The sequence below is a fragment of the Thamnophis sirtalis genome, unplaced genomic scaffold, assembly GCF_051295495.1.
Source record: "Thamnophis sirtalis isolate CommonGarterSnake01/CBP01778 unplaced genomic scaffold, rThaSir2_p1.2 scaffold_13, whole genome shotgun sequence".
Lineage (NCBI taxonomy): Eukaryota > Metazoa > Chordata > Lepidosauria > Squamata > Natricidae > Thamnophis > Thamnophis sirtalis.
This window is the reverse complement of record NW_028261393.1, coordinates 55,912,960-55,927,172: the sequence shown is the minus strand read 5'-3', so window position 1 is coordinate 55,927,172 and position 14,213 is coordinate 55,912,960. Positions and strand designations below refer to the sequence as shown.

The window sequence follows — 14,213 nt, the reverse complement described above, 5'->3', positions numbered from 1 at the left end:
AGTCTGCCACTGGTGGGCCACAACAGTGCGGGCTAAAAAACTTAGTGCCATTGTGCTTGTTTTCTGCTAACCAAGGGAGATCATTCTTCTCAAAAGAGAAACAGTCGTAGAGACTTTAGGATTCTGCTGCATGGGTAGTCAAAGCCCTTCCCCCCACCCCAATATCCATTCTTCCTTCTCACCAATGTGTGGACTTGCTTCAAGTGAACTGTCCGAGCCATTGACTAGGGAGCCAGTGGTGCACGACTTGAGGGACTTCAAAGAATGACACGAGTGTTTCCGCTCAATGACGCAAGGGTAATTTCCAGAACAGTGGCCTGAGCTGATCCTCTCTGAAACCAGACGGAAGAATTGGGGGCGGTAAGAGAGAGATAAGATCTGGAATAAGAACTTGAAAGTCCGCTTTCTCCCACAGGACCTTCTACAGCAAGGGTGTCAAACTGGACTTAGACCTGGCCAGAGGTGGAATTCTACTGGTTTGGACCAGATCGCCCGAAGCGGTAACAGAAATTGTGGGTGCTCCGCCCCCCTGCGCCTGGCTCTATGGCATCCCATTTAGGCCACTTTTTCGCCAAAAGCGCATGTGCGGAAGGATCGGAGGTGCCGCGTGTGCTCACATTTGCAAAGCAGTAGGGAAGGTAAGTGTATACCCCCCTGGATCAGCCCCATGGGGCGGACTGGGAACAGCGAAGGAGCAGCCCATGGTGTCTCTGACGGTGAAAGTGGAGCTCGGGAGGCGGCTCTCCTGAGCTCTGTTTTCACTGGCAAAGGACTGCAGGAGGCCTTCACAGCTGAAAACGGAGCTCGGGAGCCTGTTTTCGCTGGCAGTGTGCTGAGGCCACTACCAGTGCTCGCGACACGAGTAACATTGAGCTGGCCGTGCCCCCCCCTCCAGCCATGCTCCCCCTGGTCTCCCCGGGGTCAAATGCAACCCTGATGTGGCCCTCAATGAAATCAAGTTTGACCGCCCTGTTCTACAGCATATTCCGTCATAGCTCCTAAACCAAAACTTGGTCTGGGCAGGGCAGCAATCACACGCTTTCAAGTGTTTCATTGTTAAGACCAACCCTTGCGTGTTTGCGCAAACCCATCAGGACAGGGAAGGGAGCACCACACCATCGGGACAGAAAGAAATGGGGGGGTGCCTTACGGAAATTGCTGAGCTGACATCTCCTACAACAGAAGTGTATCTGGCATTGCTTCCTGACGTTATCCTTCATGAGGCAATAAAAGACGAAGATGAAGAACCCTAGGAAGGAAAGCAGATGAAATCTTTGTTGGATTGTTCCACGCATTCTGCTCATCCAAGCTCTTCATCAATTATAGAAAGGGTGTAGGAGCAGATGAGTTGCTGAAAGCATGGAAGCATCCCACAGAAATTTAACGAAGCCTCGACAAAATCAGAAGTATTCTGGTTCCTCCAACTGACATCGCAAAATGTTCTACCACACCACGGGGAATTGAAGGCTCCAAACAAGGAGTCTAATTCCACCCCCCCAAAATTTATAATTTCTAGAGGAGACAATGAGGAATCTCATCAAGTGGTGGGACAGAGAAGAAAGAGGAGAGAAAGGATTGGATTGGATTGGATTTATTACATTTATATGCCGCCCTTTTCCCCGGAGGGGACTCAGGGCGGCTCACAATTCAAGTCGGGAAGCGGGGTACAGACAGGGGATAAAAAGACGAGCATAACAATACACAATTTAAAAAACACACAACAACCATACCATTCTAGGAGGGGGGCAAAAAAGCTCTTTAGCCCCAGGCCTGTCGGAACAGCCAGGTTTTAAGGGCTTTGCGGAAGGCCTGGAGGGTGGTGAGGGTTCGAATCTCCACGGGGAGCTCGTTCCAGAGGGTCGGAGCAGCCACAGAGAAGGCCCTCCTCCGGGTGGTCGCCAATCGGCATTGGCCAGTGGATGGAATTCGGAGGAGGCCTAATCTGTGGGATCTAATCGGTCTAGTGGAGGTAATTGGCAGCAGGCGGTCTCTCAAGTACCCAGGTCCAATACCATGAAGGGCTTTATAAGTGACGACTAGCGCCTTGAAGCGTATCCGAAGACCAATAGGCAGCCAGTGCAGCTCGCGGAGGATAGGTGTTACGTGGGTGAACCGAGGTGCACCCACGATCGCTCACGCGGCTGCATTCTGGACAAGCTGAAGTCTCCGAATGCTCTTCAAGGGCTGCCCCATGTAGAGCACATTGCAGTAGTCCAGTCAGGAGTAGTCCAGTCAGGAGAGAAGACACAAGTCATACCTTGGTTACAATTGGAAATATTTAATGGAAGCACCTGGAAATTCAGTCTTCTACATCTAAGGCAGGTGCTCCACCATCTCATGACTTGAGTATTGTCTCCTTGGGCCTCCCTCAACCTGGCACCTTGAAGATGTTTTGGAATTACTCTACCCTCATCCTACCGTGTTGTGTATGGAGGTGGGATTTTGTCACAATTGAGCTGAAGGAGCACCAGGACATTGTAGTTGGAACTACCAAGGACCACAACTTGGTCATGTGCTCTTCTCATGCTATAGTCATCTCCCCCCTCCCCAAATGGCCAGTGCACCTTATCATGAGACTTACCTTGCAAGGTGTTGCAAATGGCAAAGATGTACATGAAGACGGTCTTCATGGGGTCCCATGCAAAGAAGGCGAAACCCCACGTCAATCCCAGCAGGAATGTCAAGCTGATGACTCTCTTCAGGTCAAGGAGGAATTCTTGGCTCCGGTGCTTCCCGGCCCTGGGGTGGTTAGTTTTCATGGCACGGATTTGACAAAGGACGGTAATAAACATGCTAATGTTGATCAGGAATATCAGGATGAAATAGCCAACTAGAGAGATGTAGAAAACCCATTTGTCCTGAATCCAGCAACTGGAGAAAGACAAAGGAAGATGGGTTGGTCAACTCCGTGGTGAGGTTTTGATCCAACCTTCTTAGGAGATGCCAGGCTGGAGAACACAGAGTTAGAGATAAAAAGCAGCACCTTGGATGGATGGATGGATGGATGGATGGGTGGGTGGGTGGGTGGGTGGGTGGGTAGATGTATGTATGTATGGATGGATGGGTGGATGGCAGAGGTGGGTTCCTACCAGTTCGCACCTATTCGGTAGAACCGGTTCGTCAAATCTACTGAACCGGTTAGAAGAGGTTCCACCAGTGGACCCGGAAAGCAGGCCACGCCTACAGAAGAGCTTCCAAAATTTTTTGAAACCCACCACTGATCCTTGGATTTGATTATTCTACACTATCATGCTCATATTTATAAAACTCAGTGCCTCTGTGAAAGGTAAGGATGACTACTGCGTTTGTGGTGCAATCAGAACATTGCGTGTGTTGAAGTTGTTTTAACGCAAACCAAAGATGCCTTTTCAAAAACAAGTTTACATCCTATTCTTATGCATGCCAGTGCTGTGCGGGAGGTAATTTAAGGTGGTTCTGACAAGTGTCGTCGGCATCTTCATATCCGGTCACATGGGCAGCAAGCCACTCCCATCCGGTCACATGGGCGGCAAGCCACTCCCACAAAGGAGGCCACACCCACAGAGTAGGTTCGAACAATTTTTGAAACCCACCACTGGTGGGTGGGTGGGTGGGTGGATGGGTGGATTTGATTTGATTTGATTTGATTTATGTCCATCTTTCATTCACAAACTCATGCATGGTATGTAAAGCTTCGTCAGCCTCCTATTTTCCCCCCACAACAACAACAAAATTAACGTAGTTTGGGCTGAGAAGGAACAACTGATCCAAAATCTCTCAGTGAGCTTTCATGATTCAAGATAGACGAGAATCTGAGTTTTTCTGCTCCTAGCCCATTTTTATTTTTTTTACCAATGCAACACGCGGAAGTAAGTATGGAAACAATTTAAGGGCTAAAGATGGAACAGTAGGGATTACAGCAATGGGGGTCTTCGTTCGAATTTCTCTCCTGCTGTTCTTTCGGGTAAAAATAATCAAAACAAGAGACTTACAACTGCATGGATGGGCTGCTGGTGCTTCTGCTCTGAGTAAATTCAGTCCCATAGGAGTCTCTGTTGACGCTGAGGACCACAATTACAATAAGCGCTGGGATTCCTAAGGACACCCCCCCCCCAAAAAAGAAAACAAAACCGCATTAACCAAAAACAAAAGGAGAAAACGCCTGCAAAGGTTTCATGACAGTCCTAGCTGGAGAAAAGAAAGGAGGTAGGGAAGGCCTGGTTAACAGAAAAGGCGAGCAAAGGAAGAATTTGCATTAATATCTAACATCCACATTAAAAAAAATTAAGAGCAATTCAGTCTTGTGAAGCTTAAGCATTAATTTCAATTCATTTAATCTGAAATTTCTCTTCTTTGTCGCATTCAAATGGGACAGTTTAACAATAACTGTGGTAGGGCATCATTCTGTGTTTAGGGACCACATCTACCCCAGTTTTAAACTGAATACATCATTCTTCTTCTTCTTCTCCTTCTCCTTCTCCTTCTCCTTCTCCTTCTCCTTCTCCTTCTCCTTCTTCTTCTTCTTCTTCTTCTTCTTCTTCTCCTTCTCCTTCTCCTCCTTCTCCTTCTTCTCCTTCTCCTTCTCCTTCTTCTTCTTCTTCTCCACCTTCTTCTTCTTCTTCTTCTTCTTCTTCTTCTTCTTCTTCTTCTTCTTCTCCACCTTCTTCTTCTTCTTCTTCTTCTCCTCCTCCTCCTCCTCCTCCTCCTCCTTCCTCCTTCCTCCTCCCCCAAAACTCTCAACCCCCCTCAAGGAACTCTGGCCCTGCCCATTCTAGGGTGTGCCCCACCACACAATGCCTGCCACACTTATGCTCATCTGCTCCCCATAATTCAGGAAGCCCTAACGGGGGGATTGCATGAAAAATGACCAGGCAGTCTCTTCTCCATTCCCTCACATTGCTTGATGGGACATTGGTACCCAAAGATCAGTTGCATCTCCATCTGGTGGTGCCGTCGAGAACTTATTTGGAGATGCCCTTTCCTTTGCCCACGCTGAAAGCCACCAGTGACACACCTCTCTTAAAAGCGTCATCCACATGGCAAAATGCTGAAACCTGCATGATGATTACCAACTGGGAAGGTGCCAGTTCTAACCTCTTCTATAGAAGAGGTTCCACAAATCTACTGTGCCGTTTAGAACCGGTTCCAGCTCCCCCACCCACCCGCCTGTCTGCACATCATCAAGATGAAGAGCGAGAGGAGGAATTCTGGGAGTTGAAGTCCACAAGTCTTAAAGCTGTCAAGTTTGAACACCCCTGGGTTTTTTTATTCCTAAAGGGTTAGGGGTGCAAGGGTCTTGTAACTTGACAGCTTTAAGACTTGCGTGCTTCAAATGCCAGAGTTTCTGAGCCAACATGCCTGGAGGAGGAATTCTGGGAGTTGAAGTCCACAAGTCTTAAAGCTGTCAAGTTTGAACACACCTAGGGTTTTTTGTTTCTAAAGGGTTAGGCGTGCGAGGGTCTTGTAACTTGACAGCTTTAAGACTTGCGTGCTTCAAATGCCAGAGTTCCTGAGCCAACATGCCTGGAGGAGGAATTCTGGGAGTTGAAGTCCACAAGTCTTAAAGCTGTCAAGTTTGAACACACCTAGGGTTTTTTGTTTCTAAAGGGTTAGGCGTGCGAGGGTCTTGTAACTTGACAGCTTTAAGACTTGCGTGCTTCAAATGCCAGAGTTTCTGAGCCAACATGCCTGGAGGAGGAATTCTGGGAGTTGAAGTCCACAAGTCTTAAAGCTGTCAAGTTTGAACACCCCTGGGGTTTTTTTTTTCTAAAGGGTTAGGGGTGCAAGGGTCTTGTAACTTGACAGCTTTAAGACTTGCGTGCTTCAAATGCCAGAGTTTCTGAGCCAACATTTTGGTTGCTAAGCAAGAGCTTTGTTAAGTGAGTGTCACCACATTTTACAAGTTGGCCATGGCTGCCAAGCCACTCCCATTCGGTCACAAAGGCCGGCAAGCCACTCCCACCCAGTCACATGCCCAGCAAGCCACTCCCACAAAGCAGGCCATACCTACAGAAGAGGTTCTAAAAAAATGTGAAACCCACCACTGGGAGGTTCAGATAGACACCAAAAGGCCGTATCTCCAATGCTTACCCCAGCCAGCTATGGAAAACTTGAGCATGTAATAGGGAATGTAGACTTTGAAAACTTTCACCAGGGCGAAATACATGTTGACGGCTTCCAAACCCATCCAGGTGAAGGCGGAGAGCAGGAAGTAATGCAAGATGGCAGCCACCGCGATGCAAATCCCACGATTCTGAAACATGGCTAGCCAAGAGTTGACCAAGAAGGTGAGGTTGAGCATCAACAAAGCGAAGCATAGGTTGACGAGTATTTTGGAAGGGTAGTCCTCCCGGACTTTGCTGAAAGGAAAAGCAATAGCAATAGCAGTTAGACTTATATACCGCTTCATAGGGCTTTCAGCCCTCTCTAAGCGGTTTACAGAGTCAGCATATTGCCCCCAACAACAATGTTGTCCTCATTTTACCCACCTCGGAAGGATGGAAGGCTGAGTCAACCCTGAACCGGTGAGATTTGAACAGCCGAACCGCAGAACTGCAGTCAGCTGAAGTAGCCTGCAGTGCTGCATGTAACCACTGCGCCACCTCGGCTCAAAAGGGGGAAAGGTATTCACTCCCTACCCCATCACACAGATTCCATTTCTTGCAGGGACGCCCTTATCTGATTTCCTCGGTGCGTTGCTATCTGGGGGGTGAATAACGTTTCTGCAGCCGGACGACAAGGAGCTCCAAATTTTGTTGAGTTCAGGGGGAAACCCCCCCCCCCATCAAACAGCCAACTCTACTCACTCAGTCGAGAAATAAATCAACAACGCCAAGCCCAGGAAAATGGAGGAAATGCCACACCCCACATAGGTCAGCAGTGTTAAAGCCCACTCGTCAGCATCACTGAGGGGTGTCCGAGATAAGTCCTTTAAAAAAATGAGAAAGAGAGTTCATCCAATTTTCTCCCTTTGGTGCAACGCAGGTGGCTGGCTGGAGGATGCTGGGAGTTGAAGTCCACAGGTCCTATAATAGCCAGGGTTGGACACCCTTGATCAGAGGTGTTTTTCAGCGGGTTCTGACCAGTCGGTAGCGGAAATTTTGAGTAGTTTGGAGAACCGGCAAATACCACCTCTGACTGGACCCACCCCCATCTATTCACTGCCTCCTGAGTCCCAGCTCAGCTCGGGAGGGAACTGGGATTTTGCAGTATCCTTCCCCCAGGAGTGAGGAGGGAATGGAGATTTTGCAGTATCCTTCCCCTGGAGTGGGGAGGGAAGGGAGATTTTGCAGTATCCTTCCCCCAGGAGTGAGGAGGGAATGGAGATTTTGCAGTATCCTTCCCCTGGAGTGAGGAGGGAATGGGGATTTTGCAGTATCCTTCCCCTGGAGTGGGGAGGGAATGGGGATTTTGCAGTATCCTTCCCCTGGAGTGGGGAGGGAATGGAGATTTTGCAGTATCCTTCCCAGGAGTGAGAAGGGAATGGAGATTTTGCAGTATCCTTCTCCTGGAATGAGGAGGAAATGGGGATTTTGCAGTATCCTTCCCCTGGAGTGAGGAGGAAATGGGGATTTTGCAGTATCCTTCCCCTGGAGTGAGGAGGAAATGGAGATTTTGCAGTATCCTTCCCCAGGAGTGAGGAGAGAATGGAGATTTTGCAGTATCCTTCCCCAGGAGTGGGGAGGGAATGGAGATTCTTGCAGTATCCTTCCCCTGGGGTGAGGAGAGAATGGGGATTTTGCAGTATCCTTCCCAGGAGTGGGGAGGGAATGGGGATTTTGCAGTATCCTTCCCCTGGAGTGGGGAGGGAATAGTGATTTTGCAGTATCCTTCCCATGGCCTGCCCACCAAGCCATACCCATCAAGCCACGCCCACAGAACCGGTAGTAAAAAAAATTGAATCCCATCACTGGATATATATGTACGCTCTGTTTTTTCCACTGTAACCTGGGACAATGAACTTACCAGCAGGACTCCAAAATGGGTCAGATGAGTACAACTGCAGGTTGTGTAGCTCCTATTTGTATGTTTTATTTCACACCCTGAGGGGTTCCAGCCACCCAGGCCATCTGCACAACAGAAAAACGAAAGATTTCACACGTGGTTAGTAGCTCCTGATTGCTGTTCTATAGCTGCCCCCTGACTTCAGGTGTGCACGGAAGGGTTGAGGAGGTGTGAGCAGAGATTCGTGCTGGCTTATTGAGGACATGAAGACGTTGCTCTCCATCTCTCAAACTTTCATCTTCGGAGTCCTCACTACTCACCATTCTTATTGAAGTCCAAAAGACACAGTGCACCGTAGCATCGTCCTAGTGGTAAAAAAAAATAGGGAAAGAAAATGGCTTAAGAATGGAATGTCCTAGGTAGGACATAACTCCCATCTACGCTGTACCTGTCGCAACTTTTGATAGACCTTTTCTTCACTCAAAGCAAGAGTTCTTGCGTTATCACTAGTAGAAATGAGAAAGATTCTCTCCAATTTCCCAATTCCCCAGTTGGGCAACTGGAGCAATCTTGTTGGATTTGCCCGTTGCTGATATTCAGAACTTGGGTTAAAAATGTTAATATCTGCATGTATGAGGTGAGGTGGCTAAATATAGTTTATAAGCCACTTAACTCATTGCCATGTTGACTTAGGTAATGACGGGATGATTGTTTTTCATTTCTAGGAAAATGCTGTTTACTTTATCTGCTATTTTGGGCTAGGGTTGTAATTAAAAATTACGTCGTCTACATCTGAAATGTCATTTCCCTTTAGGGCATCCTGTTCATTGATGGGACGACAGGAAGAGTTAAAATGTAGCTCAGTCAATCAATAACAATGACAAGGGAGCTCTGCCTTTCCATATTTCTGTTCCTCTAACTCCACCAAGATCTAGAATCTCCGACAGAGCCTCTATCTTTGATTAAATGAAGGCTCTCCACAAATCTGTAGGCCTCTCTTGGTCCAGCCAAGTCTTCTCAAACTAGCCATCCGTGATATCTCCAGCTACGTAATGCACTTCAATGCCGTGAAAGTCACACGGGCGCCTTTGGCAACAATGTGGTACTCTACCCCATGTGGACTTCTGTGGTGCAGAACTATGCTGACTGGTTCCTCGAGATCTTCAATTGTCTTGTTTTCAATGCTGGCACCTACAACATAGGTGTTCAGAACTTTGTTCTTCAAACTGTCGTCCTAAAAAAGAAACTTAGATTTTTTTTGTCGTCTCTCTCTCCTCTCCACCCCTCAGAGCCATTTCCAACTACTTTCCACCAGAATGAGGGAGTCACAAATTAAAATTTGGGCTTCAGATGTTCCTCTCATCCTTGCTACGTTCCCCCCCCCTCCTCCTCCTCCTTCTTCTTCTTCACGAAGTCGTGTCCAACCCATCATGACCCCATGGACAACGTTCCTCCAGGCCTTCCTGTCCTCTACCGTCCCCTGGAGTCCATTTAAGTTCATGCTGACTGCTTCAGTGACTCCATCCAGCCACCTCATTCTCTGTCGTCCCCTTCTTCTTCTTTTGCCCTCCATCTTTCCCAGCATGAGGCTCTTCTCCAGGGAGTCCTTCCTTCTCATTAGGTGGCCAAAGTCGTTGAGTTTCCTCTTCAGGATCTAGCCTTCTAAAGAGCAATCAGGGTTGATCTCCTCTAGAACTGACCGGTTGGATGGCCTTGCAGTCCAAGGGACTCGCAGGAGTCTTCTCCAGCACCAGAGTTCAAAGGCCTCCATTCTTTGGTGCTCAGCCTTCCTTATGGTCCAACCTTCACAGCCATCCATCTTCTACTTCTACTCCTTCTACTCTTGCAAATTCGGCCTACTTACCTTAAACAATGATGGGATACCAAAAAATGTGAATTGAATCCCGGTAAAATTTTCTCTATCCAAAGACTGGGATGTTAGGTAATTTCTCAATAATCCTGGCAAATATATCGAGGCCGGGACATCTGTGAAGGGTGTTGATTGGATGCTGAGCTGCAAGGGGAAAGTTCTAGAATTGATTTCAAATTAATTCAGGAAGCACCTTGCAGAAACAGGTGATAAGAGGTGGGGAGAAACACAGCGTGTGGAAGAGGACTCACCTGTGGACTGGTCTCCAAAGTATAGGATAGGATCCCAAAAGCAACTCCTTGGAAGTTGGTGGGATCTGGTCGTAGCACCGCCAAAGCCAGCTTAGACAAGGCGATTGATTCATTTCTCCCGTTGAAGGTCATCTTGAAACCAATTTCTTCTGTGAGCTTTAAGATTCTGGAGGAAGTAAGCAAGAGTTCAGAAAAACCTGTGAAGCGGCATATAAGTCTAAGGCCTATTGCTATCATCTAACACAGGGGTCTCCAACCTTGGCAGCTTTAAGACTTGTGGACTTCAATTCCCAGAATTCCTCAGCCAGCACCTTGGCAACTTTAAGACTTGTGGACTTCAATTGAGTTGAAGTCCACAAGACTTAAAGTTGCCAAGGTTGGAGACTTGTGGACTTTAAGACTTGTGGACTTTATTGCTATCATCTAACACAGGGGTGCCCAACCTTGGCAACTTTAAGACTTGTGGACTTCAATTCCCAGAATTCCTCAGCCAGCACCTTGGCAACTTTAAGACTTGTGGACTTCAATTCCCAGAATTCCTCAGCCAGCACCTTGGCAACTTTAAGACTTGTGGACTTCAATTCCCAGAATTCCTCAGCCAGCAACGCAACGCTGGCTGAGGAATTCTGGGAGTTGAAGTCCACAAGTCTTCTGGGAGTTGAAGTCCACAAGTCTTAAAGTTGGAGACCCCTGATCTAACAGGTAGCACATTCAGTAGTGACACACGGCTGTGTTCTCACTTGGAAGGTAGAGAGAATATTGTTGGGCGGGGAGGAAGAGTGCAGGGGTGTCAACATTGAAAATACAGCAAGCTGTGTTCCTGCTAACGTGATTGTGTCATAAATTCTGAAGCCCCGCTTTTCGCACCACATCTGCTACCCCAAATCACACCAAGAGGCACTGCCGTGGAGAGTAAAAATATTTGTTCAAAGGCGGGATCCACCCATCATCCTCAGATGTTTTTCGTGTTGGCTTGTAGTACTTATAAAAAGCATTTCTCCTTCGCTGCTCTGACAGAAATATATTCCGCACACTTTTGAGTGTGCAAAGGCACGCCGGGGGGTGGGGTGCGGGGGTTTGGAATATCGCTAAAGACTTAAATGGGGAGAAGCAAAACCTGGTTCCTCTTTTGCTTTGAAATCCTAGAATTCTCTACTTTCTTGCAAAAGGTGTCCCTTTGTTACCGAAAAACTGGAGATTTTGAATTCTGGCGGTTGGAAATTTAGGTAGGAGGCAAATATTTCTGGAAGAATCACGACAAAATCTAACACTTTTTTCTTTGTCAAACTTGCAACCTGTTCTAAAGCAGGCTGTTAAATCCCTTTCTGGATTCCCACGTTTTTAAAAATATAGAAAGGAGGCCAGGGTTTGTTCGCCCTCTCCCCATCCACCAAGTTTTCTGTTTCTTAGACTTAGATTTAGAATAACTTTATTGTCACTTTAAAAAGGAAGGAGGGAGGGAAGCAAGGAGGGAAGGAAGGAGGGAAGGAAGGAGAGAAGAAAGGAGGGAAGGAAGGAGGGAAGGAAGGAGAGAAGGAGAGAAGAAAGGAGGGAAGGAAGGAGGGAATGTAGGAGAGAAGGAAGGGGGAAGGAAGGAGGAAAGGAAGGGGGAAAGGAAGGAGAGAAGGAGAAAAGAAAGGAGGGAAGGAAGGAAGGAGGGATAACAATTAAACAATTGTAGTCAAATGGAGGTATAATGATGGTAATATGTATAAATATCTGAGTTAAAATACTTCAGTTAATATGAATTATGCTTGGATGACTGTGGAAGAGATGCACGAAAGTCCTTTGAAACCAACTGATACACTTTCTACAGTATGTAAAAAAGGAAGATTTTATGTGCTGTGTTTGTTTTGAAAATTAAAAATTAAAAAAAAAATGTACACTAGTTGGCATACATTAAGATGAAGGTTTTTTTGCATGCAGTTTTCACACAAGCGTCTCCACCTGGAATTAAGAATTTAGAACGAAGGAGAGATTTCCCGAGAGAACAATTAATCAGTGGAACGATTTGTCTCCAGAAATTGGTTCCAACGTTGGAGGCTTTTTTCTTTTTTTTTGGAAGAAGAGTTTGGACAATCATTGTCTGAAATAGTATAGAGCAGTGTTTCTCAACCTTGGCAACTTGAAGATGTCTGGACTTCAAGTCCCAGAATTCCCCAGCCAGCGAATGCTGGCTGGGGAATTCTGGGACTTGAAGTCCAGACATCTTCAAGTTGCCAAGGTTGAGAAACACTGGTATAGTCTCCTGTTTGAGCAGGGCATCGGACTAGGAGACGTACAACTGGGATGGCAAACCTCTGGCACCTGTGCCAGACATGGCATACAAACCCTCTCTGTGGGCACATGTGCCATTCGTCCGCTGCTCTTTCGGTTTCCACGCTGGCCAAGCTGCTCTTCGCAGGCGCCGGAGCACTGGAAAACAGCCCGAAAATTGGACAAAGACAGCCAAAAACCAGTCCATTTTTCAGGTCAGTTTCGGGCTGTTTTCAGGCTGTTCTTCATGCCATTTTTCAGACCATTTTGGGGCTGGTTTGGGGGCCATTTTTGGTCTGTTTTCGGGACATTTTTCAGACCATTTTTGGGACAAAAACAGCTCAAAAACCGGCCTCAAAACGGCCCGAATAATGGCCAAAACAGGCATGCGTGTGCCGGCCAACTGGTCATCAGATTCTCTGTGCTCTGGTGCACATACATTGCACATGCATTCCAGTTTGGGCCCTTGGTGTCAAAAAGGTTCACCGTCACTGACCTACAAGGTCCCTTCCAACTCTTGTGATTCTGTATTATGAATTCTGGATCCTCAACTCAGAACTGGAAGTCATTTGAGCACCTGCTTAACAGTGGGGCATTTGCTCTTCTCTATACCTGTTGAGCACCTTTGGCAGCTCCTGCAGTTGGCTTTCATTTTCCAGCAGGACGTTGATGATTTCCAGTGTGTTCTCAGCGAGAGCCAGGCTGATTTCTTCACAGTTGGCGATATCGGTCACTTTGCTGATCACGACCTCGATTTCCTCGGCGTTCAGGTCCGAAACACTCAAGAGGAACAAAATGTGACCTGCCACCTCTTCAGCGTTTTCTGCAACGGGACAAAGACAGGATATGGCTAAAACCCTTGGGCAGAAGCTGAGCAGGGGTGGGTTTCTTGCCCCATTCCAACCGGTTTGGTTGGATCGGGGCCGGCGGCGTCCTCGTGCACGCGCGCGGTGCACGCCTGCGTACTAGCGTCTGCGCGACGCTCCAGCTGCTCCTGGAGGATCGTGCAGGCACTGTATGCATCCTGCGCATGCGTGGAAGCGCAGAACTCGTCAAAACCGGGTAAGGACCGCGGGCGGGCGGGCGCGCCCTTCGCCGTTCCTGGAAGTTACTTACTCCGGGTTTGCCGACCAACCGGTTCGCAGGGACCGCCGCGAACCGGTTGAAACCCACCCCTGAAGCTGAGGCGCGTCTCACAAGACTTCTGAGTTTTGAAGAACGGTTCACTGACAAATGCGCGCTCGACAAAACCGCGCTGACAAAACCGCACCGAGGAAAGAGCGAAGTCTAAATCGCGCCCACAGAAGCGCGCCGATAAATGCGCACCAATGAAAACGCGCTATTAACAAACCACGCTAAAACAAGGTAAAAAAACCCTAAGGGTTAGGTTTAAGGTTAGGGTTAGGGTTATTACCTTGTTTTCCCATGGTTTGTTGATAGCGCGCTTTCGTCGGCGGGCATTTATCGGCGCACTTCTGTGGGCACGATTTCGACTTCGCTCTTTTCTCGGTGCGGTTTTGTCAGCGCGGGTTTGTCGAGCGCGCATTTGTCGGTGAACCCCAGGAACTTACCAACTGTTACGGTGATGTTTTTAAGATCCAGTATATTATCTGGCAAAGTTTGCAACAAGGGGCAGGCGGTCAGGTTTGACCTCTTCCAATAGGCTTTTTCAGTCTGAAGGTTAATCCAGCTTTGAAATAAAAGGGAGACATCAGAGAGATTAGAAGCGTAGCAGATAGTCTTTCATCACACATGCTTGTCCTTTGTCTCAAGAGACAACTAGTCTTCCTTGTTTTTCTTTGAAGAGGTTTCGCTTCTCATCCAAGAAGCTCTTCAGCTTCTGAAGAAGAACTGAAGGAGAAACATCTTGGGTGAGAAGCGAAAACGTCTTCGAGGAAAAGCAAGGAAGACCA

The 14,213-nt window shown here is 47.6% G+C and overlaps 1 protein-coding gene across 1 annotated transcript in view; it reads right to left on the bottom strand.

Moving 5' to 3' along the window:
- Positions 1-321: 321 nt before the first annotated feature.
- The window catches only part of ADGRG4 (adhesion G protein-coupled receptor G4), a gene marked incomplete at its 3' end in the record, with an annotated part of 20,154 nt that continues 6,262 nt past the window's right edge, over positions 322-14,213 (bottom strand). Inside the window, exons 5-17 of the mRNA XM_087727115.1 lie at positions 13,872-13,990; positions 12,913-13,123; positions 10,045-10,210; positions 9,788-9,937; positions 9,035-9,157; positions 8,240-8,288; positions 7,945-8,048; positions 6,786-6,907; positions 6,070-6,338; positions 3,972-4,074; positions 2,582-2,871; positions 1,151-1,249; positions 322-332 (exon numbers count right to left, since the gene is read on the bottom strand). Coding sequence (XP_087583241.1) covers positions 322-332; positions 1,151-1,249; positions 2,582-2,871; positions 3,972-4,074; positions 6,070-6,338; positions 6,786-6,907; positions 7,945-8,048; positions 8,240-8,288; positions 9,035-9,157; positions 9,788-9,937; positions 10,045-10,210; positions 12,913-13,123; positions 13,872-13,990 — 1,816 coding nt within the window. The remainder of the gene's footprint in view (positions 333-1,150; positions 1,250-2,581; positions 2,872-3,971; positions 4,075-6,069; positions 6,339-6,785; positions 6,908-7,944; positions 8,049-8,239; positions 8,289-9,034; positions 9,158-9,787; positions 9,938-10,044; positions 10,211-12,912; positions 13,124-13,871; positions 13,991-14,213) is intronic.